This window comes from Panulirus ornatus, chromosome 59 (assembly GCF_036320965.1).
Source record: "Panulirus ornatus isolate Po-2019 chromosome 59, ASM3632096v1, whole genome shotgun sequence".
NCBI classification, from domain to species: Eukaryota; Metazoa; Arthropoda; class Malacostraca; order Decapoda; family Palinuridae; genus Panulirus; species Panulirus ornatus.
In genome coordinates this window covers 15,277,522-15,303,985 of record NC_092282.1, presented here as the reverse complement: position 1 = coordinate 15,303,985, position 26,464 = coordinate 15,277,522, and the positions used below count along the sequence as shown (strand labels likewise).

Here is a 26,464-nt window from a genome sequence, read left to right as displayed (position 1 = left end):
CATTATACTTAATTGCCGTCTCCCATGTTAGCAAGGTAGGGCAAGGAAACAGACGAAAGAATGGCTCAACCCACCCACATACACATGTAGATACACATGTATATACATACCTATGCATTTCCACGTATACTTACACAGACATATATACACATATACATATTCATACTTGCTACCTTCATCCATTCCCATCACCACCCTGCCACCCAAAGTGTGTGAAGGGAGAGGGTCAGGGAGAATGGTTTGGTAAACAGAGAAGTGGTAGTGAAAGCTTTGCAGAGGTTGAAAGCTGGCATGGCTGTGGGTTTGGATGGTATTGCAGTGGAATTTATATATAAAGGGGCTGACTGTGTAGTTGATTGGTTGGTAAGGATATTCATTATATGTATGGATCATGGTGAAGTGCCTGAGGAATGGCCGAATGTGTGCATAATGCCATTTTACAAATTACAGAGGCATAAGTTTGTTGAGTATTCCTAGGAAATTATATGGGATGGTATTGACTGAGAAGGTAAAGGCATGTACAGAGTATCAGATTGGGGAAGAGAAGTGTGGTTTCAGAAGTGGTAGAGGATGTGTGGATCAGGTGTTTGCTTTGAACAGTGTATGAGAAATACATGGAAAAACAGATGGATTTGTGTGTAGCATTTATGGATCCGGAAAAGATATATGATAGGGCTGTTAAAGATGCTTTATGGAAGGTTTTATGGGTACATTGTGTGGGGGGGTAAGTTGTTAGAAGCAGAGAAAAGTTTTTACCAAGGATTTAAGGCATGTGTACGAGTAGGAAGAGAGGAGAGTGATTTGTTCCCAGTGAATGATGATTTGCGGCAAGGGTACATGGTGTCCCCTTGGTTGTTTAATTTGCTTATGGCTGGGGTGGTTAGGGAGGTGAATGCAAGAGTTTTGGAGAGAGGGGCAAGTATGCAGTCTGTTGTGGATGAGAGGGCTTCGGAAGTGAGTCAGTTGTTGTTCGCTGATGATACAGTGCTGGTGCCTGATACAGGTGAGAAACTGTCCTTTGCATGCCTCTCATCCTCCTGCATGTTCAGGCCCCAGTCACTCAAAATCTCTTTTCACTCCATCTTTCCACCTCCAATTTGGTCTCCTGCTTCTTGTTCCCTCCATCTGTGACACACATACCCTGTTTGTCAACTTTTTCTCTCTCATTCATTTCATATGTCTGAACCATTTCAACTCACCCTCTTTTGCTCTCTCAATCACACTGATTTTATTACCACACATCTGTCTTACCCTTTCATTACTTACTCGATGAAACCACCTCACAGCAGAAGTTGTCCTTAAACATTTCATTTCCAACACATCCACCCTCCTCCATACAACCCTATATATAACTCATGCCTTGCAACCATATAATGTTGTTGGAACTACTATTCCTTCAAACATACCCATTTTTGCTCTCCCAGATCATGTTCTCTCTTTCCACATAGTCTTTATCACTCCCAGAAGCTTCGCCCCCTCCCTGACCCTATGACTACTTCTGCTTCAATGGTTCCCTTCACTGCTAAGTCCACTCCCAGATATCTAGAACACTTCACTTCCTCCAATTTTTCTCCATTCAAACTTACATTCCAGTTAACTAGTTCCTTAACTTTGCACTTATTCACATTTACTTTTAGCTTTCTCCTTTCACATGATTTTTTTTAAACTCGGTCACCTTCTGCAGTTTCTCACTCGAATCAGCCACCAGTGCTGTATCATTGGCAAACAACAATTGACTCACTTCCCAGGCCCTATCATCCCCAACAGACTGCATACTCGACACTCCCCTAAACTCTTGCATTAACCTCCCTAACCACCCCATCCATAAAGAAATCAAACAATCATAGGGACATCAACCACCCCTGCCACAGACCAACCTTCACCAAGAACCAATCACTCTTGTCTCTTTCTGCTCATACACATGCTTTACAGCCTTGATAAAAACTTTTCACTGCTTCTAGCTTCTTAATTCTCACACCATATATTCTCAAGATTTTCCATAAAGCATCTCAATCAACCCTATTATATGCCTTCTCCAGATCCATAAATGCTACTTACAAATCCATCTGTTTTTCTAAGTGTTTCTCACATATATTCGTGAAAGTACACACCAGATCCTCACATCCTTTACCACTTCTAAAATCACACTGCTCCTCCTCAATCTGATTCTTTGTACGTGCCTTCACCCTCTTGATTATTACCCTCCCACACAATTATCCAGGAATACTCAACAAACTTATGCCTCTATAGTTTGAATACTCATTTATCCACTTTGCCTTTGTACAATGGCACTATACATGCATTCTGCCAATTCTCAGGTACTTCACCATGACCCATACATATACTGTATATCCTTACAAACCAATCAACAACATAGTCACCCCTTTTCTTAAGAAATTCTACTGCAATACCATCCAGACCCGCCGCTTTACTGTATTTCATCTTCCGCAAGGCTTTCACCACCAAACCACTCTCCTTGACTTTCTCACTTTGCACACCACCTCAACCAAAACCCTACATCTGCTACCCTAAGACACATTTAACAAACCTTCAAGATACTCACTCAATCTCCTCCTTCTTCACTACCTGTTGTCTTTTCCCCCCTTCACTGATGTTCCCATTTGTTCTCTTGTCTTATGCATGTTATTTACCTCCTTCCAAAACCTCTCTCTATTCTCCCTAAAGTTTAATAATTTTCTCTCACCCCAACTCTCATTTGCCCTCTTTTTCAACCCTTGCACCTTCCTCTTAACCTCCTTCCTTGCATCTGTATTGTAATGTTGGGACTACTATACCCTCAAACATACCCATTATTGCCCTCCCAGATAATGATCTCTACACACATTCTTCAGTGCACCCAGAACCTTTGTCGCCTTCCCATGCTATGACTCACTTTCATAATTCCATTTACTGTCATGTTCACTCCCAGATATCTAAAACACTTCACTTCCTCCAATTTTTTTTTCATTCACACCCAAACTAATCAGTCCCTCAGCTATACTAAACCTTATAACCTTGCTTTTGTTTAAATTCACATTCATCTTCCTTTTTTCATGAACTCTTCCAGATTCAGCCAAAAACTTCTAAACTTTAATGCACGAATCTGCAACCAGTGCTGTATCATCAACAAACAATAGCCGACTCACTTGCCAGGCCCTCATCCCCTACAAACTGCGTACTCGCCTCTTTCTTCAAGAGCTTTACTTTTACCTCTCTCATCACCCCATCCATGAACAACTTTAACATCCTTGGTGACATCACACACCCCAGCCGTGGATCCACTTGGAACTATCCACTCTCCTCTCTTCCTACCCATGCACATGCCGTACTCTCGATAAAAACTTCTCCTCTTCCAGCAGCTTTCCTCCCATACTGTATATTTTTAAGACTTTCCTCAAGGCAACTCTCAACCCTGTCATATTCTTTCTCCCAATCCATGTATGCTTCATACAAATCCATCCGTTTCTCACAAGTATTTCTCACTTGCATTCTTCAGAGCAAACACCTGATCCACACATCCTCTACTACTTTCTGAAATCATACTGTTCCTTCAAGTATGTGCCTTCACTCTATCAGTCACCCTTTCCCATACATCTTAACAGGTATATTCAGCAAACTAATAAATCCGTAGTTTGAAATCACTTTTATCCCCTTTGCCTTTATACAGTGGCACTCTACATGCATTCTGCCAATCCTCAGGTACCTAGCCGTGATCCATTGCACACAGTGGAAATCTTAACTAACCTATCAACAATACAGTCGTCCCATTTCTACATAAATTCAGCGATAATACCCATCCACTCCAGCTGCCTAGCCACATTTCACACTTCGTAAGGCTTTCACTACCTCTTCTTTCTTCACCAAACCACTCTCTCACTTCATATGATACCCTTACCTGAACACCCTACATCTGCCACCCAATTATCAAATACCATCAAGAGTGGAAAAAAAATCCATTTCCTCACTTGATCATTATGTTACCTCTTCCCCATCTTTTCAGTTTATTAAACAAGAAAAACTACACAAATACCAAGGATAATTAAACTGACAATATTAGATACAATTTATTACAAAAAACAAAGTTATTTTGAGGTTTTAATCTATCAAACTAAGTGTGGTTTACAAAACTTGGAACAGTAAATGATGGATACTAAATGTGGTGCTTCCTTTCTTTAACTTGTCCATAATATTTGGATTTCATCTAGAGAGGTAACAAAAAAATTACTGATCTTCTGAAACAACCATTTGCGTAAAAATTTACAGTAGCGTTTCCTGGAGATACAAATGGTCATGAAAAAAGTAAAAGAATACATATCAACTGTAATTGTAAAAGCAATAAAATAATGCAGATTGTTCATGATTTAAAGTGTGCTGTAGAAGTACAAAACTGATTACCTTTACAGATCGGTGTTGAAAATTATAAAGTGAATGCAGTCTGAATTATCTTACAAATTTTGATGTTTGTTCACTTTCAGTGTTTCATTCTCTCTCTTTGAAGGACTTTGTTGTCCTGTTTCAGAGCTCTTTTTTATATTCCACAAATGGATTTTGTTCATGATTTAGATTCAGTTTTCATGCACTGAACACTGTTTCAGAGAAATGCTACAGAGTTGTTAAGTTTCGTACATTGTCATGCAAGCTTCAGCATCATTTACTTCTAAATAAGCACCTACAGCTTATCATTATGACCCATGGAATCAAATAATGAATTAAATCAGAATTCACCACATTTTACTGAAGTTCTGCCATATTATATGTAATATCTCTGCACTGAAAATTTCAAGATAAACTTCAACTGCCATTTCACCTCCCTTTAACACTTCCTCTACAAAAATACACTGGATCTGTACATTGAAAAGGATCACAATTTTGCGCGTGATCAAGATATTCCTATGAGTCCACGGGGAAAATGAAACACGATAAGTTCCCAAGTGCACTTTCGTGTAATAACAAGTTATGATTTGGATTCCTTAGGAAATGCCTTGATGAACAAGTGATGCCAAGATCTGTCCTACCTCAGTGATTGTTGCAGCTGTCTGGTTGACCATTTGACCAATTCCAAAATATCATTTTAAAGAAAAACATTGAATTAGAGAAATTGGAAATGGAGGAGGCTTTTCGCATTTCAAAAGAGAAGAAATGTGCCTTTCAAATGGCAATACCGACACACTGGTAGAACCGGATGTCGGACTATTGCTATGATAAATTAAGGAAAGAATGCAATAGGCTACAAATGTCACGTATGTTTTGGACAATCTCATGTTTACCAAATGGTGTCCAAGCCTCGTCTCTTTGATGTATATCAACTGACTTTTAATTCTCTCTTGTGTCTCCCATGATGATGTGATTATTACATGAAAGTGCACTTGGGAACTTATCGTGTTTCATTTTCCCCGTGGACTCATAGGAATATATATATATATATATATATATATATATATATATATATATATATATATATATATATATATATATATATATCCGAAGACCAATGAGACAATAAGTAAACCTATTTCCCACACTACCAGTAACTAAATTTAGAAATCATATTCAAGTATTCAGAAGCTTATCCAAGAAAGTCAGTCAATAATTTTAATAATGACATTATTATAGTATGTTCCAAAATAAGTCACAATCTAAAATTAGCAATCAAAATACTGGTCTGCATTTCAATTCTAAAATATCTGCTACATAGTGTATCATATAAATATTAGCTGATTCAAGCTGAGTGGGTAATCTTCACTCACATGGTACATGAATAAACATGTCAAACAAATGCTGTAAGGCCATGATAGACATACACTTCCTCTCCTTTCTCTCTCATTACGTGAGACATAAGTATTTCTAAGCTACATGAGAATTTTCTCATAAACTTTGGTCATGTTGTACTATGTGTTGAATGCTGCAATACGATACGAGGCAAAAGTAAAAAACACTTTCCAAATATTGACCTCAGATAAATATTAACGGTTCCAGTGCTATATCAGAATGCCTTTCTTAATATAAATGCACAACATAGCCAGATGCTTGAGCTAAATCATTTAAAAAATCAAGAAAACCAGATATTATGTTAGTGGACTTAGGTTGAAGAAAGTCAAAGTTTCTTACATTCATCTTAATATTTTTCAAGAAATAATGAGCTTTAAAATGTGACCAGTACAGCTTTTTAAGTTGATTTGGAAAAATTACACTTTCTTGTGAATGATTCTCAAAGTCAGGTCAAACTTTACCGATCAATATATCAGACAAAAGTCACAGTGACCTCCAAACTGGACTGAAAGGATTTCACATGAGTGACAGATTTCAGCAAAATCAAAAATACAAGTTTTCTCCACTTTTGCACTGAATGCCCTACAACCCTCCTTTTTTCTAGACTTGAGCACTACTACCCGAAATATCTTTCATCCATCTTTCTCCTAGTTTCATTTATCCTCACTTCTGTATGTTGTTCTTCATTTAATTTCACCTGGAATCACTGCAACAGGCCACTTTTCCAAGTTTGCTCGCTTTCACCTCATTTTTCAAAGTTGTTATTTCCTCTTTTCCAAAACTGCCATTTTTCACTCTTGCCTCCACTATGATATGGTTAAACATTTCACCTTCTACCCTCTTCTTTCACATTCAGGGACTGTTCCTCTGTACAGTTGTAAATTAACATATAGTCCATTGACACTCTCTGACTTCTAAGCCCCACTCAACCACATATGTATGCATCTTTTTTTTCTTAAAATCTTTTCAGCACTCTATTTCTGTCATCGCATGACTTCTCCCAACTTTTGATATAGATACCCTAGCACTATGCCTCTGTCACTCATTCCTCCTCTAGAGGCAACAAGTGCCAAAATCCACCCATCTCTTACATCATTCTTTCATTCCAACCAAAACCAGTCTTGAAATCACCAACTTGCACTGTTTATCACAATCCTACAGCTCATTTCTCATTAGAAAAGCCACCATTCCCTTTGCATTTGTCCATTTACTAACCCCACCCCCCCACAACCCCTGAACATAACCTCATTATTTCTAGTAGCTTGCTTCCACACCATTTATTTGTAACACCTCTCATATGGCATCTCTGTCAACCAAGATGCAGTGAGGAAGTTTTTACTTAGAGTAAAGTGTATGTGCAAATATGAAGGGAGAATGAGTGGTTCCAGGTGAAGGATGGTTGAGTCAAGAGTGTGTGATGTCATTATGGCTATGGATGATGTGGTGAGGGAGATAAATGCGATGGCCTAAAAGACAGGTGCATGGGTCAGAGGTCTTGGCAGGTGAGTCAGTTGGTATTTGCACATGACATATCTCTAGTGGTAGAATTAAGAAACTACAGAAGCTGGTGTCTAAGTTGGGAGAAGGTTTGAAAAGAGAAAGCTGAGAGTTAATGTGAATAAAATAAGGAAATGAGGTTTAGCACGGCTGGGGGAAGACAGGCTAATCCAAGTGTGAGAGTGAATAAAGAGAATCTGAAGTGGACTGTATTACATAACAGTTGATAGAACTATGGGAAATGAAGTTACTCCTGGGGTGTGTTAACAATGGATGGAACTAAGGAAACTGAAGTGACCCACAGGGTGTGATAAGGGGGAAAGGTACTGGGTTGGGTATGAAAATGAGGCAAAGATGAGTATATATGTTGATTTGGCCATATGAAGAGGATGAGTGAAAAGAGACTGACTAAGAGGATATATGTGTCAGAAGTGGAGGGAACATGGGGAAAGAGGAAGAGGCCAAGAAGGATGAAGTGAAAGTGGCTTTGAGTTATCAGGGCCTGATCAAGCAGGAGGATGATAGGCATGCATGGAATAAAATGAACATGAAAACTGAGGTATACAGATGGCTACGTGCCAGGGCATTTGAAGTGGTCAGAATAAACCAATAATAGGTGTGTGGGGCCCACCTGTGAAATTAAACATGACAGCTAAAGAGATGGTTTAAACAAATGAAGCCATTTGTTTTTGTTCCAGGCACATTCTTGCAATGCAGGAAACAGCAAACAAGGTAAAATATTTTTACATTATTTCAATTGATATATTCAATTACACTCTATGCACAATTTCTGAGATTAAATCTACCAGTGAAATAAGAAACACTATTTCACTGGTATAATGAATCATTTTTACTGTCCAGAGACATCACTGAGAATAAGATTAATTCAATAGAAAATATAAATACAGAATTTCAGGAACTACTGGGAGGGAAGGGCTGTCTATGAATGCCAATTGTCCGTTAAATTGCAAAGATTTTTATACATTCACATTTGCATAAACAGAAAAAGTAAAATAGATGAAATTAAAGTGCTGCTGCATGTACCATTTACGAACCACCTCTTTAAATTTCTTATTGCTAGCAACTTTCATGTGCTTTGTAGAACCAAAAGCAAACTGTTTGAGCTTTACTTTTTCATTTATGTGAAATAGTTTACATGGCCGACAGACACCAGACTCAAAGCATCTTATTAAGCTCTGATTTTTTATTTAAGCCCAGATGCACATGCTTTCTTTTCTCATTACCCTTAGGACCTATGATGGCTATCACAAATACACAATGTATGTAAAAGAGCAACATAACTGTTTTTATGGTGAAAATGTGAAATGAAACAGCACACAAAAGAATAGCAATGCTTTCATGAGAGTGCTTGGTTCAAGGGTCAAGCTTCGGGCATTTGGGTATGCTACATGCATCCAGCATGTGTGTACTGCATACAAGCTACTATAAAGGATTTAAGAACCAAGATATTTGAGCTTGTTTGACTGCAAGTACAAGAATTGGCATTGGCAGGTTTGGTTTATTATTTCAAAATAAGTGTCAACTGCCATTTCACCTCCCTTTAGTCGTCAAAAGAAATGCATTAGACTCATCCTCCTCGAAGGCTCAAATTGGGGTGTCTAAATGTGTGTGGATGTAAACAAGATGAGAAAAAAGGAGAGATAGGTTGTATGTTTGAGGAAAGGAACCTGGATGTTCTGGCGCTGAGTGAAATGAAGCTCAAGGGTAAAGGGGAAGAGTGGTCTGGGAACATCTTGGGAGTAAAGTCAGGGGTTAGTGAGAGGACAAGAGCAAGGGAAGGAGTAGCACTACTCCTGAAACAGGAGTGGTGGGAGTATGTGATAGGGTGTAAGAAAGTAAACTCTAGATTGATATGGGTAAAACTGAAAGTGGATTGAGAGAGATGGGTGATTATTGGTGCATATGCACCTGGGCATGAGAAGAAAGATCATGAGAGGCAAGTGTCTTGGGAGCAGCTGAGTGAGTGGTTTAGTAGTTTTGATGCACGAGACCAGGTTATAGTGATGGGTGATTTGAATGCAAAGGCGAGTGTGGCAGTTGAGTGAATAATTGGTGTACATGGGATGTTCAGCGTTGTAAATGGACATGGTGAAGAGCTTGTAGATTTATGTGCTGAAAAAGGACGGGTGATTGGGAATACCTGGTTTAAAAAGAGAGATATACATAAGTATACATATGTAAGTAGGAGAGATGGCCAGAGAGTGTTATTAGATTATGTGTTAATTGATAGGCGCGTGAAAGAGAGACTTTTGGATGTTAATGCGCTGAGAGGTGCAACTGGAGGGATGTCTGATCATTATCTTGTGAAGGCAACGGTGAAGATATGTAGAGGTTTTCAGAAAAGAAGAGAGAATAGGGTGAAAAGCGTGGTGAGAGTAAGTGAGCTTGGGAAGGAGACTTGTGTGAGGAAGTACCAGGATAGACTGAGTACAGAATGGAAAAAGGTGAGAACAAAGGACAAAAGGGGAGTGGGGGAGGAATGGGATGTATTTAGGGAAGCAGTGATGGCTTGCGCAAAAGATGCTTGTGACATGAGAAGCATGGGAGGTGGGCATATTAGAAAGGGTAGTGAGTGGTGGGATGAAGAAGTAAGATTGGTAGTGAAAGAGAAGAGAGAGGCATTTGGACGATTTTTGCAGGGAAATAATGCAAATGACTGGGAGATGTATAAAAGAAAGAGGCAGGAGGTCAAGAGAAAGATGCAAGAGGTGAAAAAGAGGGCAAATGAGAGTTGGGGTGAGAGACTATCATTAAATTTTAGGGAGAATAAAATGTTTTGGAAGGAGGTAAATAAAAGTGCATAAGACAAGGGAACAAAAGGGAACATGGGAGATGATAACAAGTAGTGGTGATGAGAAGGAGATGGAGTGAGTATTTTGAAGGTTAGTTCAATGTGTCTGATGATATAGTAGCAGATATAGGGTGTTTTGGTCAAAGTGGTGTGCAAAGTGAGAGGGTTAAGGAGAATGATTTGGTAAACCGAGAAGAGGTAGCAAAAGCTTTGCGGAAGATGAAAGCCAGCAAGGCAGCGGGTTTGGATGGTATTGCCGTGGAATTTCTTAAAAAAGGGGGTGACTGTATTGTTGACTGGTTGGTAGGGTTATTTAATGAGAGGTGAGGTGCCTGAGGATTGGCGGAATGCTTGCATAGTGCCATTGTACAAAGGCAAAGTGGATAAAAGTGAGTGCTCAAATGACAGAGGTATAAGTTTGTTGAGTATTCTGGAAATTATATGAGAGGGTATTGATTGAGAGGGTGAAGGCATGTACAGAGCATCAGATTGGGGAAGAGCAGTGTGGTTTCAGAAGTGGTATAGGATGTGTGGATTAGGTGTTTGCTTTGAAGAATGTATGTGAGAAATACTTAGAAAAGCAAATGGATTTGTATGTAGCATTTATGGATCTGGAGAAGGCATATGATAGAGTTTATAGAGATGCTCTGTGGAAGGTATTAAGAATATATGGTGTGGGACGCAAGTTGTTAGAAGCCGTGAAAAGTTTTTATCGAGGATGTAAGGTATGTGTATGAGTAGGAAGAGAGGAAAGTGACTGGTTCTCAGTGAATGTTTGTTTGCGGCAGAGGTGCGTGATGTCTCCATGGTTGTTTAATTTGTTTATGGATAGGGTTGTTAGGGTGGTGAACACGAGAGTTTTGGAAAGAGGGGCAACTATGCAGTCTGTTGTGGATGAGAGAGCTTGGGAAGTGAGTCAGTTGTTCGCTGATGATACAGTGCTGGTTGCAGATTCAGGTGAGAAACTGCAGAAGCTGGTGACTGAGTTTAGTAAAGTGTGTGAAAGAAGAAAGCTGAGAGTAAATGTGAATAAGAGCAAGGTTATTAGGTACAGCAGGGTTGAGGGAAAAGTCAATTGGGAGGTAAGTTTGAATGGAGAAAAACTGGAGGAAGTGAAGTGTTTTAGATATCTGGGAGTGGATTTGGCAGCGGATGGAACCATCAAAGCGGAAGTGAATCATAGGGTGGGGGAGGGGGCGAAAGTTCTGGGAGAGTTGGAAAATGTGTGGAAGTCAAAACGTTATCTTGGGAAGCAAAAATGGATATGTTTGAAGGAATAGTGGTTCCAACAATGTTATATGGCTGTGAGGCATGGGCTATGGATAGAGTTGTGCGGAGGAGGGTGGATGTGCTGGAAATGAGATGTCCGAGCACATCTCATATGTGGTGTGAGGTGGTTTGATTGAGTAAGTAATGAAAGGGTAAGAGAGATGTGTGGTAATAAAGAGCATGGTTGAGAGAGCAGAAGAGGGTGTTTTGAAATGGTTTGGTCACATGGAGAGAATGAGTGAGGAAAGATTGACAAAGAGGATATATGTGTCAGAGGTGGAGGGAACAAGGAGAAGTGGGAGACCAAATTGGAGGTGAAAAGATGGAGTGAAAAAGATATTGAGTGATCAGGGCCTGAACATGCAGGAGGGTGAAAGGCGTGCAAGGAATAGAGTGAAGTGGAACGATGTGGTATACCGGGGTCGATGTGTTAACAATGGATTGAACCAGGGCATGTAAAGCATCTGGGGTAAACCATGGAAAGTTTTGTGGGGCCTGGATGTGGAAAGGGAACTGTGGTTTTGGTGCATATATATGACAGCTAGAGACTGAGTGTGAATGAATGTGGCCTTTGTTTTCTTCTCCTAGCACTACCTTGTGCACATGTGGGGGGAGGGGGTTGTCATTTCATGTGTGGCGGGGTGGCGACGGGAATGAATAAGGGCAGACAGTATGAACTACGTACATGTGTATATATGTATATGTCTGTGCTTGTATATATATGTGTACGTTGAGATGTATAGGTATGTATAATGTGTGTGTGTGGACGTGTATGTATATACATGTGTATGTGGGTGGGTTGGGCCATTCTTTTGTCTTTCCTTGCGCTACCTCACTAATGCAGGAGACAGCGAAAAAGTATAATAAATATATATATATATTTTTTTTTTTTTTTTTTATACCTCGTCGCTGTCTCCCGCGTTTGCGAGGTAGCGCAAGTAAACAGATGAAAGAAATGGCCCCACCCCCCCCATACACATGTACATACACACGTCCACACACGCAAATATACATACCTACACAGCTTTCCATGGTTTACCCCGGACGCTTCACATGCCTTGATTCAATCCACTGACAGCACGTCAACTCCTGTATACCACATCGCTCCAATTCACTCTATTCCTTGCCCTCCTTTCACCCTCCTGCATGTTCAGGCCCCGATCACACAAAATCCTTTTCACTCCATCTTTCCACCTCCAATTTGGTCTCCCTCTTCTCCTCGTTCCCTCCACCTCCGACACATATATCCTCTTGGTCAATCTTTCCTCACTCATTCTCTCCATGTGCCCAAACCACTTCAAAACACCCTCTTCTGCTCTCTCAACCACGCTCTTTTTATTTCCACACATCTCTCTTACCCTTACGTTACTCGATCAAACCACCTCACACCACACATTGTCCTCAAACATCTCATTTCCAGCACATCCATCCTCCTGCGCACAACTCTATCCATGGCCCACGCCTCGCAACCATACAACATTGTTGGAACCACTATTCCTTCAAACATACCCATTTTTGCTTTCCGGGATAATGTTCTCGACTTCCACACATTTTTCAAGGCTCCCAAAATTTTCGCCCCCTCCCCCACCCTATGATCCACTTCCGCTTCCATGGTTCCATCCGCTGACAGATCCACTCCCAGATATCTAAAACACTTCACTTCCTCCAGTTTTTCTCCATTCAAACTCACCTCCCAATTGACTTGACCCTCAACCCTACTGTACCTAATAACCTTGCTCTTATTCACATTTACTCTTAACTTTCTTCTTCCACACACTTTACCAAACTCCGTCACCAGCTTCTGCAGTTTCTCACATGAATCCGCAAGAAGACAAGTAAACCTAATTCCCATTCTACCTGTTTATAACTTTAGTAATCATATTCAAGTATTAAGACGCTTATCCAAGAAAGTCAGTCAGTATTTCTAATAATGATATTGTTACAGTATGTTCCATATGTTCCAAAAAAACAATAACCTGAAATTAGCAATTAAAATACCAATATCTGCATCTCGGTTATAAAATATCTGCTACATGGTGTACTATATAAATATTAGCTTATTCAAGCCAAGTGAGTGATCTTTACTCAAGCAGTACATGAATGAACATGTTAAATTAAATGCTGTAAGGCTGCTGGGTCTATTAAACAAAGGAATTACTGTATATTACAGAAACAGTATTGTAAGAACACTCAACATATGTTTATTCACCAGAGATGACTGCACATAAAGGCTTAAGACCTGCTGAGTGAAGTGCTATAGCTCCCAGAGAGTGGAGAGCGACACTTGCAGAATGTTACCAAGGGAGCTGAAATAGAGTCATGGGGGGTGGGCTCCTGGGTAACTGGGATGTGTGGAAGGAATGGTCAATGTCGGTTTTGGGTATCAATGGGTATGGTTGACAGCATAGTGGTCCTGAGAGTGTTGTACAGATGTGAGTTTTGGGCCCTGAATGCAAAAGACCAAGTGGATATGCTGGAAATAAAATCCCTCAGGTTAACATGTGTGGTGATTTATCATGTAAGGAGTGACAATGTAGGACTGAAGTTTGGCAGTAAGCATAGAATGACTGAGAAAGCTAACCAAGGTGTTCTAAAATGGTATGATTGGACACATAATGAGGTTAAATCAAACAAAGGCAAACCAAGAGGATCTACCTGTCAGAAGTGAAGGGCGAGGGGGAGACCGAGAAAGAGATGGACGGATGAAGCAATACAGTCTTTAAAGTATCAGGGCCTGATCATTCAGGAGGGTGAGTCTTGCATGGGAAAGAAGGAATTTCTATTAGGCAGTATTTGCAGGGTTGATATACTGTCTATGGGATGAACCATATATGAAGCAGTCAGGGGATACCAGGAAACAGGCTTGTGAGGCTTGAATGTTTAATAGTGGGCAAGATGGCCACACACTTCCTACGCTTTATAATTTATGGTCCTGCCTGGTCGATGTGGGCAGCGAACTCAGCAATACATGAGTTTCATTAAGATAGAAGGGACCTCTGGGGAAGGAAGTAGATAGTGTGGTAAGGTGGATGGCCTTGCAGTTGAATTTCTTAAGAAAGGGGGTGACTACTGCCAATTAGTTAGTTTCAATTTTCACTGTATGTATGGATCATGGTAAGGTGCCAGAAGATTGGCAGAATGCATGTACGGTGTCACCGTATAAAGGTAAGGAAGGCAAAGTTAGTGTTTGAACTTCAGGGATATAAGCTTGCCGAGTGTACCTGATAAGTTGTATGGAAGCATGGTGACTGAAATGGTAAAGGTATGTAAAAAGAATCAGACTGAAGAGAAACAATTGGGAAACAATGTGTGGATCATGTGTTTACTTTAAGGAATACATGTGAGAAATACAGAGAAACTGGATTTGTATGTGGTGTTTATGGATTGGATCTGGAGAAAGCATATGACAGGGTATAGAGATGCCTTGTGGAAGATCTTATGAATATATTGTGTACAAGGAAAAATACTATAAAATGGAAAGTTTATAACAAAAGGTAAGGCATGTGTGAGTAGGTAGAGAGGACAGAGTGGTTCCACGCAAAGGTTGGTCTATGGAATGGGTTTTTGATGTCACCATGGCTATTTAATTTGTTTGTGAATGGAGCTATATAGATTGAAGTAGTAGGTAGGAGCATTAGGTAGAAGTAGAAAGGAACATTAGGCAGAAGCAGTCGGGACAAATGTTAGGTAGAAGGCTACAAACACTGTGCTAGACTTCCCCTCTGCCAGTGGCTGTTAAGGGTAAGGTACTACTAGCTAAGAAATGGCACTGGAGTTAACTTGTTATGAAGACTCTATTGGCATAGCCCCTCTCCCTTGAGGGAGTTCAAGAATGGACCAGGCATCAGAGGTATAGATAGATAGGCATGTGAATGGGATGGTAAGGGAAGTAAATGAAAGGATCTTAAAAAAAGTAAGATCTTACAGAAAGGAGTGAGTATGCAGTCTGTAGGGGGTGAGAGAGTCTGAGGAGTAAGTCAGTTGTTGTTTGCTGATGACAAAGCACTAGTGGCAAATTCAAGTGAAATACTGCATAAGTAGTGTCTGAGTTTGGGAGATTGCGTGAAAGTTGAGAGTGAATGTGATTAAAACCATGGTTATTAGGTTTAGCAGGGTTGGAGGACAAGATAGTTGGGGGTGTAAGTTTGAGTGGAAAAAATTTGGAGGAAGTGAAGTTTTTAGACTCCTAAGAGTGAACATGGTAGTAAATAGAACCAAGGAAGCAGAAATGACTCGTTAGTGTACATTTGAAGGTGCAGTAATCTTAACGATGTGTGAGCCATGGACTGTAAAAGATGAAAATGTGTGAGGGGTCAAAGTGTAGGAAATGAAATGTTTGAGGACTAAGTTATAAAAGGGTATGAGAGAAGTGTGGTAATAAGAAGAGGGTGTGCTAAAATGGTTCGCACCTATGAAGAGAATAAATGAGAAGTTGATAAAGTCGATATATGTGTCAGAAGTGGAAATGGCAAGAAAGAATGGGGAGATCAAAATGGAGATGGAAAGATGGAGTGAATAAGATTTTGAGTGCACAAGGCCTGAACTTGCACAGGATAAAATGAATTGCAGCAATGTGGTACATGGTGGCAACAAGCTGTCAATGTCCTAAACCAGGGCATAAGAAACAGCTGAAGGTAACCATGAAAATGTCTGGGGACCTGGTTGTATGAGAGCGAATGAGGCCTCAACTTCATCTGTTCTTGCTGCTACCTGCCAACTAACAAGGAAAATGGCAAACAAGTATGAAAATAATATATGTATGTACATACGTGTATACTTATGTGTATATGTTACTGAACTTTGCCTGATTTAGGTGACACCATGAATGAAGAGTCACTTTGGATGAGGCTGTATGATCATCAGTCAACAAAAGAGAGTACAATCTTGTCAAAGAACTCACTTCAAAGAAGCCCATCTCATCCCTGCTACTAGGTGAAGCCTTGAAGCTCCAGGAACCCTTGAAAAAATGGGCTTGAGGTTATATAATAATAATAATAATAATAATAATAATAATATAATAATAATAATAATAATTATAATAATAATTAATAATAATGTCAAAAATGCAATGGATAACAAAAGTGTTGAAAATGAAATGTGTGAGGACAATAAGTGGTGTTCGGTGGGTTGAATGAATAAGTAAGTGATAAAGTAAAAGAATGATGCAGTAGTAAGAGGAGTATGTACAAGAGAGCTGAAAAGGGTGTGGTGTACTGATATGGTTTGGAATATAAAGAGTATGAGTGAAATTCATACTAAGTGGGTCAGAAGTGGTGGGAACAAGGAAAAGAAGGAAACCAATGGAGTAAAAGATGCTTTGTTGGTGTGGGGCCTAACCATGCTTGTGGGTGCGAGGTGTGCAAAGGATATAATGAAATGGAGTGATGTGGTTTATGGGGAACGACATACTGTCAATGGGCAGAACCAAGTCATACTAAGCAATCAGGGGAAACCACAGACAAGTCTTTTGGTGCCTGACTGTGGACAGGGAGTTTCTGGTCTCAGTGCATTATACACAACAGATAAGGAGTGGATGAGAGTGAATAAGGCCATTTCTTCTTCTTTTCCAGGCACTACCTTGCTAACATAGGAAATGGAGATTGTATGAAAAAAAAATATATGTAAAAATAACTGTTACCAGACTTTGCCTACCAGTGGATACACCATGAGTGAAATCTCATCTTTGCTGAGGCTAAATCAGTGTCACAGGATGAAAAGTACAAATCCTGTCAAGGAACCTGTTTCTCCAGAGGAGTTCGTCATTTCCTTGTTCCTGCTTGGAGTGTAGCCTTGAAGCCATGTGAGCCCCATAAAGGGGTCTTGGGGTTATATAGTCTAGTTTATTGTAATAATAATAATAAATAATGTACAGTATATACAAAACCAGGCATGCCAGAGCTCCACCTGCAGCCGGCAACATTACAAATGAGAAGTCATTCTCAACACTATTGTATCAATGTCAGCAGATAGAAGGGATATAGAGCATACTCAAGGATGTTCCCACCTTACAGGAGCCCTTCTTACCTTACTCCTATGTGAAGTGCAGCCTCAAAGCTGCAGGAACTCCATAAAATGGGTTCTGGGGTTGCATAATTAACTATATATGCATATGAAGTTTTTTTTCCATGTTTCTTTGGCTTCATTTTTTGTGACATCAAAAGGTAATTTTCATGTCAATTACTTACTATTTCATCATCCTCCAAAACAACTAAGAACATAATTTGTGTGAATTTCACTGAAACATATACAAAACAAATATTTCTCAACAGGAGACTCCACACAGTGGAGAAAATTTTCTGCAAAGTAAATAAATAATAAAAATACCTTAAATATAAAACTAAACATAATGTAATATCAAGTTCACATACTGGCTATACTTCATAAAAAAATAATCCAAAATCTACTTATATTAATAGTGGTGACATAAAATGGGAATTAGAAATATTAAATAAGGTTTATAGATGCCGGGAAAATGAGGTATTAATCATATTTCCTTGCAGATCTACTGTGCTTTGGTCTAGGAATACCCGATTTCCTTCTACGTGGTTTAGCAGCTGGTTGTGTATAAACATCTGGACTGTAGGTCTTGTACACCTGCCACATATCACCATCTTGGTTCTGAAAAATGGATAATATTTCAATATTTCATATTTATTATACTTAATCACTGTTTCCTGTGTCAGCAAGGTAGTGCCAGGAAACAGACAAAGAATGGGCCATCCACTCATATACACATATACATTCATACACAAACATATACAAATACATACAAATACAAAGACATAAACATTCCAAACTATAATACAAATACAAATACAAAGACATAAACATATATACACATTTACATATTCATACTTGCTTGCCTTCATCCACTCCGGCCACTACCCTGCCCTACAGGAAACAGCATCGCTACCCCCTGCTTCAGTGAGGTAGTGTCCAGAAAACAGACAAAAAAGTCCACACTTGTTCACTTTCAGTCTCTAGCTGTCATGTGTAATGCACCAAAACCACAGCTCTCTATCCACATCCAGGCCCCACAGACTTTCTATGGTTTATCCCAGATGTTTCACGTACCCTTCTACAAGACCGTAACATCCTAAAGGACTTTTATCCCTGTGCTTTTCTAATGATGAAGTGTTCAGGGTAAACCATGGAAAGGTTTGTGGGGCATGGTTGCAGATAGGGAGCTGTGATCTTGCTGCATTACACATGGCAGCAAGGATGGATGGATGTGAGATGTGGCTTTTCTTCATCTGTTATTGACATTACCTTGCTAATGCGGGAAAAGGCAATCAAGTATGAAAAAAGCAAAAAATTTCTACGCTGTATCCTCACAAATCTTCACACTGAATCGTTCTCGCATCATTTTTACTCTACCTATCCTCCTATTTCCAACTATTCTGTATAAATCATCCAAATCCATACAACACCAAAGAGACTACTATGCCTACAAATACCCATTTTTGCCCTCCAAGATACTGACTTCTCTTTCCAAGCGACCTTCAACACTACCAGAACCTTTGCCCCCTAATCAATCCTATAACTCTCCTCAGCTTTCATGGTTCCATTTCCTACCATTTCTACTCTCAGGTTTGTAAAACACTTATTTCTCCAAGGTTTCTCAATTCAAACTCAGACCCCATGGCTCAGATTGGGGTGTCTAAATGTGAGTGGATGTAACCATGATGAGAAAAAAGGAGAGACAGGTAGTATGTTTGAGGAAAGGAACCTGGATGTTTTAGGTCTGAGTGAAACGAAGCTCAAGAGTAAAGGGGAAGAGTGGTTTGGGAATGTCTTGGGAGTAAAGTCAGGGGTTGGTGAGAGGATGAGAGCAAAGGAAGGAGTAGCACTAATCCTGAAGCAGGAGTTGTGGGAGTATGTGATAGAGTGAAAGAAAATACACTCTAGATTGATATGAGTAAAACTGAAAGTCGATAGAGAGAGATGGGTGTTTACTGGTGCCTATGCACCTGGTCATGAGAAGAAAGATCATGAGAGGCAAGTGTTTTGGGAGCAGCTGAGTGAGTGGGTTAACAGCTTTGATGCACGAAACCGGATTATAGTGATGGGTGATTTAAATGCAAAGGTGAGTAATGTGGCAGTTTAAGGTATAATTGGTGTACATGGGGTGTTCAGTGTTGATAATGGAAATGGTGAAGAGCTTGTAGATTTGTGTGCTGAAAAAGGACTGGTGACTGAGCATACCTGGTTTAAAAAGATATTCATTTATTTTATTTATTTTGCTTTGTCGCTGTCTCCTGAGTTAGCGAGGTAGCGCAAGGAAACAGACGAAAGAATGGCCCAACCCACCCACATACACATGTATATAAATATACGTCCACACACGCAAATATACATACCTATACATCTCAACGTATACATATATATACACACACAGACATATACATATATACACATGTACATAATTCATACTGTCTCCCCTTATTCATTCCCATCGCCATCTCGCCACACATGAAATAACAATCCCCTCCCCCCTCATGTGCACAAGGTAGCACGAGGAAAAGACAACAAAGGCCCCATTCGTTCACACTCAGTCTCTAGCTGTCATGTAATAATGCAACGAAACCACCACAGAACTTTCCATGGTTTACCCCAGACGCTTCACATGCCCTGGTTCAATCCACAGACAGCACGTCGACCCCGGTATACCACATCGTTCCAATTCACTCATTTCCTTGCAGGCCTTTCACCCTCCTGCATGTTCAGGCCCCGATCACTCAAAATCTTTTTCACTCCACCTTTCCACCTCCAATTTGGTCTCCCACTTCTCCTTGTTCCTCCATCTCTGACACATATATCCTCTTTGTCAATCTTTCCTCACTCATTCTCTCCATGTGATCAAACCATTTCAAAACACCCTCTTCTGCTCTCTCAACCACACTCTTTTTATTACCACACATCTCTCTTAACCTATTGTTACTTACTCGATCAAACCACCTCACACCACATATTGTCCTCAAACATCTCATTTCCAGCACATCCACCTTCCTCTGCACAACTCTATCCATAGCCCACGCCTCGCAACCATACGGCATTGTTGGAACCACTATTCCTTCAAACATACCCATTTTTGCTTTCCGAGATAATGTTCTCGACTTCTACACATTCTTCAAGGCTCCCAGAATTTTCGCCCCCCTCCCCCACCCTATGATTCACTTCCACTTCCACGGTTCCATCCACTGCCAAATCCACTCCAAGATATCTACAACACTTCACTTCCTCCAGTTTTTCTCCATTCAAACTTACCTCCCAATTGACTTGACCCTCAACCCTACAGTACCTAATAACCTTGCTCTTATTCACATTTACTCTCAACTTTCTTCTTTCACACACTTTACCAGACTCAGTCACCAGCTTCTGTAGTTTCTCACATGAATCAGCCACCAGTGCTGTATCATCAGCAAACAACAACTGACTCACTTCCCAAGCTCTCTCATCCACAACAGACTTGCATACTTGCCCCTCTTTCCAAAACTCTTGCATTCACCTCCCCCACAACCCCATCCATAAACAAATTAAACAACCATGGAGACATCACACACCCCTGCTGCAAACCTACATTCACTGAGAACCAATCACTTTCCTCTCTTCCTACATGTACACATGCCTTACATCATCGATAAAAACTTTTCACTAAAAGACATATTTTTTTTTTTTTTTTTTTTTGCTTTGTCGCTGTCTCCCGCGTTTGCGAGGTAGCACAAGGAAACAGACGAAAGAAATGGCCCAACCCACCCCCATACACATGTACATACATACGTCCACACACGCAAATATACATACCTACACAGCTTTCCATGGTTTACCCCAGACGCTTCACATGCCTTGATTCAATCCACTGACAGCACGTCAACCCCGGTATACCACATCGCTCCAATTCACTCTATTCCTTGCCCTCCTTTCACCCTCCTGCATGTTCAGGCCCCGATCACACAAAATCTTTTTCACTCCATCTTTCCACCTCCAATTTGGTCTCCCTCTTCTCCACGTTCCCTCCACCTCCGACACATATATTCTCTTGGTCAATCTTTCCTCACTCATTCTCTCCATGTGCCCGAACCATTTCAAAACACCCTCTTCTGCTCTCTCAACCACGCTCTTTTTATTTCCACACATCTCTCTTACCCTTACGTTACTTACTCGATCAAACCACCTCACACCACACATTGTCCTCAAACATCTCATTTCCAGCACATCCATCCTCCTGCGCACAACTCTATCCATAGCCCATGCCTCGCAACCATACAACATTGTTGGAACCACTATTCCTTCAAACATACCCATTTTTGCTTTCCGAGATAATGTTCTCGACTTCCACACATTCTTCAAGGCTCCCAGAATTTTCGCCCCCTCCCCCACCCTATGATCCACTTCCGCTTCCATGGTTCCATCCGCTGCCAGATCCACTCCCAGATATCTAAAACACTTCACTTCCTCCAGTTCTTCTCCATTCAAACTCACCTCCCAATTGACTTGACCCTCAACCCTACTGTACCTAATAACCTTGCTCTTATTCACATTTACTCTTAAATGCGAGGTAGCGCAAGGAAACAGACGAAAGAATGGCCCAACCCACCCACATACACATGTATATAAATATACGTCCACACACGCAAATATACATACCTATACATCTCAACGTATACATATATATACACACACAGACATATACATATATACACATGATATATACATATATACATATGATAGGGTTGATAGAGATGCTTTGTGTAGTACGATACATATATATATATATATATATATATATATATATATATATATATATATATATTTTTTTTTTTTTTTTTTTTTTTTTTTTTAAACTATTCGCCATTTCCCACATTAGCGAGGTAGCGTTAAGAACAGAGGACTGAGCCTTTGAGGGACTACCCTTACCTGGCCCAATTCTCTGTTCCTTCTTTTGGAAAATTAAAAAAAAACGAGAGGGGAGGATTTCCAGCCCCCGCTCCCTCCCCTTTTAGTCGCCTTCTACAACACGCAGGGAATACGTGGGAAGTATTGTTGCTCCCCTATCCCCAGGGATAATATATATATATATATATATATATATATATATTTTTTTTTTCCAAAAGAAGGAACAGAGAAGGGGCCAGTTGAGGATATTCCCTTAAAGGTCCAGTCCTCTGTTTTTTTTTTTCTTTTTTTAAAGGACGGAACAGAGAAGAGGGCCGGGTGAGGATGTTTCCTCAGAGGCCTAGTTCTCTGTTCTTAACGCTACCTCTCTGAGGCGGGAAATGGCGAATAGTATGAAAAAAAAAAATATATATATATATATATATATATATATATATTTTTTTTTTTTTTTTATACTTTGTCGCTGTCTCCCGCGTTTGCGAGGTAGCGCAAGGAAACAGACGAAAGAAATGGCCCAACCCCCCCCATACACATGTACATACGTCCACACACGCAAATATACATACCTACACAGCTTTCCATGGTTTACCCCAGACGCTTCACATGCCTTGATTCAATCCACTGACAGCACGTCAACCCCTGTATACCACATCGCTCCAATTCACTCTATTCCTTGCCCTCCTTTCACCCTCCTGCATGTTCAGGCCCCGATCACACAAAATCTTTTTCACTCCATCTTTCCACCTCCAATTTGGTCTCCCTCTTCTCCTCGTTCCCTCCACCTCCGACACATATATCCTCTTGGTCAATCTTTCCTCACTCATTCTCTCCATGTGCCCAAACCATTTCAAAACACCCTCTTCTGCTCTCTCAACCACGCTCTTTTTATTTCCACACATCTCTCTTACCCTTACGTTACTCACTCGATCAAACCACCTCACACCACACATTGTCCTCAAACATCTCATTTCCAGCACATCCATCCTCCTGCGCACATCTCTATCCATAGCCCACGCCTCGCAACCATACAACATTGTTGGAACCACTATTCCTTCAAACATACCCATTTTTGCTTTCCGAGATAATGTTCTCGACTTCCACACATTTTTCAAGGCTCCCAAAATTTTCGCCCCCTCCCCCACCCTATGATCCACTTCCGCTTCCATGGTTCCATCCGCTGACAGATCCACTCCCAGATATCTAAAACACTTCACTTCCTCCAGTTTTTCTCCATTCAAACTCACCTCCCAATTGACTTGACCCTCACCCCTACTGTACCTAATAACCTTGCTCTTATTCACATTTACTCTTAACTTTCTTCTTCCACACACTTTACCAAACTCAGTCACCAGCTTCTGCAGTTTCTCACATGAATCAGCCACCAGCGCTGTATCATCAGCGAACAACAACTGACTCACTTCCCAAGCTCTCTCATCCCCAACAGACTTCATACTTGCCCCTCTTTCCAGGACTCTTGCATTTACCTCCCTAACAACCCCATCCATAAACAAATTAAACAACCATGGAGACATCACACACCCCTGCCGCAAACCTACATTCACTGAGAACCAATCACTTTCCTCTCTTCCTATATATATATATATATATATATATATATATATATATATATATATATATAAGTGTACATATGTAAGTAGAAGAGATGGCCAGAGAGTGTTATTGGATTATGTGTTAACTGATAGGCAGGTGAAAGAGAGACTTTTGGAAGTGAATGTGCTGACAGGAGTAGCTGGAGGGATGTCTGATCATTATCTTCTGGAGGCAAAGGTGAAGATTTGTAGAGGTTTTCAGATAATAAGAGAGAATCTTTGGGTGAAGAGAGTGATGAGAGTAAGTGAGCTTGGAAAGGATAATTGTGTGAGGGAGTACCAGGAGAGATTGAGTGCAGAATGGCAAAAGGTGAGAGCAAATGACGTAAGGAGAGTGGGTGAGGAATGGGATGTATTTAGGGAAGCAGTGATGGCTTGCGCAAAAGATGCTTGTGACATGAGAAGCATGGGAGGTGGGCATATTAGAAAGGGTAGTGAGTGGTGGGATGAAGAAGTAAGATTGTTGGTGAAAGAGAAGAGAGAGGAGTTTGGACAATTTCGGCAGGGAAATAGTGCAAATGACTGGGAGATGTATAAAAGAAAGCATCAGGAGGTCAAGTGAAAGGTGCAAGAGGTGAAAAAGAGGGTAAATGAGAGTTGCGGTGAGAAAGTATCATTAAATTTTAGGGAGAATAAAAAGATGTTTTGGAAGGAGGTAAATAAAGTGCGTAAGACAAGAGAACAAATGGGAACATCGGCGGAGGGGGCAAAAGGGGAGGTAATAACAAGTAGTGGTGATGTGAGGAGATGGAGTGAGTATTTTGAAGGCTCATTGAACGTGTTTCATGATACAATGGCAGATGTACGATGTTTTGGTTGAGGTGGTGTGTGAAGTGAGAGGGTCAGGGAGAATGGTTTGGTAAACAGAGAAGAGGTAGTGAAAGCTTTGCGGAAGATGAAAACTGGCAAGGCAGCAGGTTTGGATGGTATTGCAGTAGAATTTATTAAAAAAGGGGGTGACTGTGTTGTTGATTGGTTGGTAAGGATACTCAATGTATGGTTCCTGGTGAAGTGCCTGAGGATTGGAGGAATGCATGCATAGTGCCATTGTACAGAGGCAAAGGGGATAAAGGTGAATGTTCAAATTACAGAGGTATAAGTTTGTTGAGTATTTCTGGGAAATTATACGGAAGGGTATTGATTGAGAGGGTAAAGGCATGTACAGAGCATCAGACTGGGGAAGAGCAGTGTGGTTTCAGAAGTGGTAGAGGACGTGTGATCAGGTGTTTGCTTTGAAGAATGTATGTGAGAAATACTTAGAAAAACAGATGGATTTATATGTAGCAACTATGGATCTGGAGAAGGCATATGATAGGGTTGATAGAGATGCTTTGTGGAAGGTGGGTTAATAGAGATGCTTTGTGGAAGGTGGGTTAATAGAGATGCTTTGTGGAAGGTGGGTTAAAAGAGATGCTTTGTGGAAGGTGGGTTAATAGAGATGCTTTGTGGAAGGTAAGTTGCTAGAAGCAGTGAAAAGTTTTTATCGAGGATGTAAGGCATTTGTACGAATAGGAAGACAGGAAAGTGACTGGTTCCTAGTGAATGTCGGTTTGTGTCAGGGGTGCATAATGTCTCCATGGTTGTTTAATTTTTTATAGATGAGGTGGTTAGGGAGGTGAATGCAAGAGTTTTGGAGAGAGGGGCAAGTATGCAGTCTGTTGTGGATGAGAGGGCTTGGGAAGTGAGTCAGCTTTTGTTCGCTGATGATAAAATGCTGGTGGCTGATTCGAGTGAGAAACTGCAGAAATTGGTGACTGAGTTTGGTAAGTGCGTGAAAGAAGAACGCTGAGAGTAAATGTGAATAAGAGCAAGGTTATTAGGTTCAGTAAGGTTGAGGGTCAAGTTAACCGGGAGGTAAGTTTGAATGGAGAAAAACTTGAGGAAGTAAAGTGTTTTAAATATTTGGGAGTGGATTTAGCAGTGGATGGAACCATGGAAGCGGAAGTGAGTCACAGGGTGGGGGAGGGGGGGTAAAGATTCTGGGAGTGTTGAAAAATGTGTGTGAGGCAAGAACGTTATTTTGGAGAGCAAAAATGGGTATGTGTGAAGAAATAGTGGTTCCAACAATGTTATATGGTTGAGAGGCATGGGCTATGGATAGGATTGTGCAGAGGAGGGTGGATGTTGGAAATGAGATGTTTGAGGACAACACATGGTGAGAGGTGGTTCGATCGAGTAAGTAATGAAAGGGTAAGAGAGATGTGTTGTAATTAAAAGTGTGGTTGAGAGAGCAGAAAAGGGTATGTTGAAATGGTTTGGTCACATGGAGAGAATGAGTGAGGAAAGACTAACAAAGAGGATATATGTGTCAGAGGTAGAGGGAACGAGTAGAAGCAGGAGACCAAACTGGAGGTGAAAGGATGGAGTGAAAAATATTTTGAGCAATTGGGGCCTGAACATGCAGGAGGGTGAAAGGCATGCAAAGAATAGAGTAAATTGGAATGACGTGGTATTCCAGGGTCGACGTGCTGTCAATGGACTGAACCAGGGCATGTGAAGCGTCTGAGGTGAACTATGGAAAGTTTTGTGGGGCCTGGATGTGGAGGGGGAGCTGTGGTTTCGGTGCATTGCACATGACAGCTAGAGACTGAGTGTGAACGAATGTGGCATT

At 40.6% G+C, this 26,464-nt stretch overlaps 1 protein-coding gene across 4 annotated transcripts in view; it reads right to left on the bottom strand.

The window, feature by feature from the left end:
* Nucleotides 1–5,944: 5,944 nt before the first annotated feature.
* The window catches only part of Klp64D (kinesin-like protein 64D), a 135,169-nt gene continuing 114,649 nt past the window's right edge, over nucleotides 5,945–26,464 (bottom strand). For all 4 annotated transcript variants that reach the window (XM_071696150.1, XM_071696151.1, XM_071696152.1 and 1 more), the window contains exon 13: nucleotides 5,945–17,965. In XM_071696150.1, coding sequence (XP_071552251.1) covers nucleotides 17,828–17,965 — 138 coding nt within the window. In that variant the 3' untranslated portion in view covers nucleotides 5,945–17,827. The remainder of the gene's footprint in view (nucleotides 17,966–26,464) is intronic.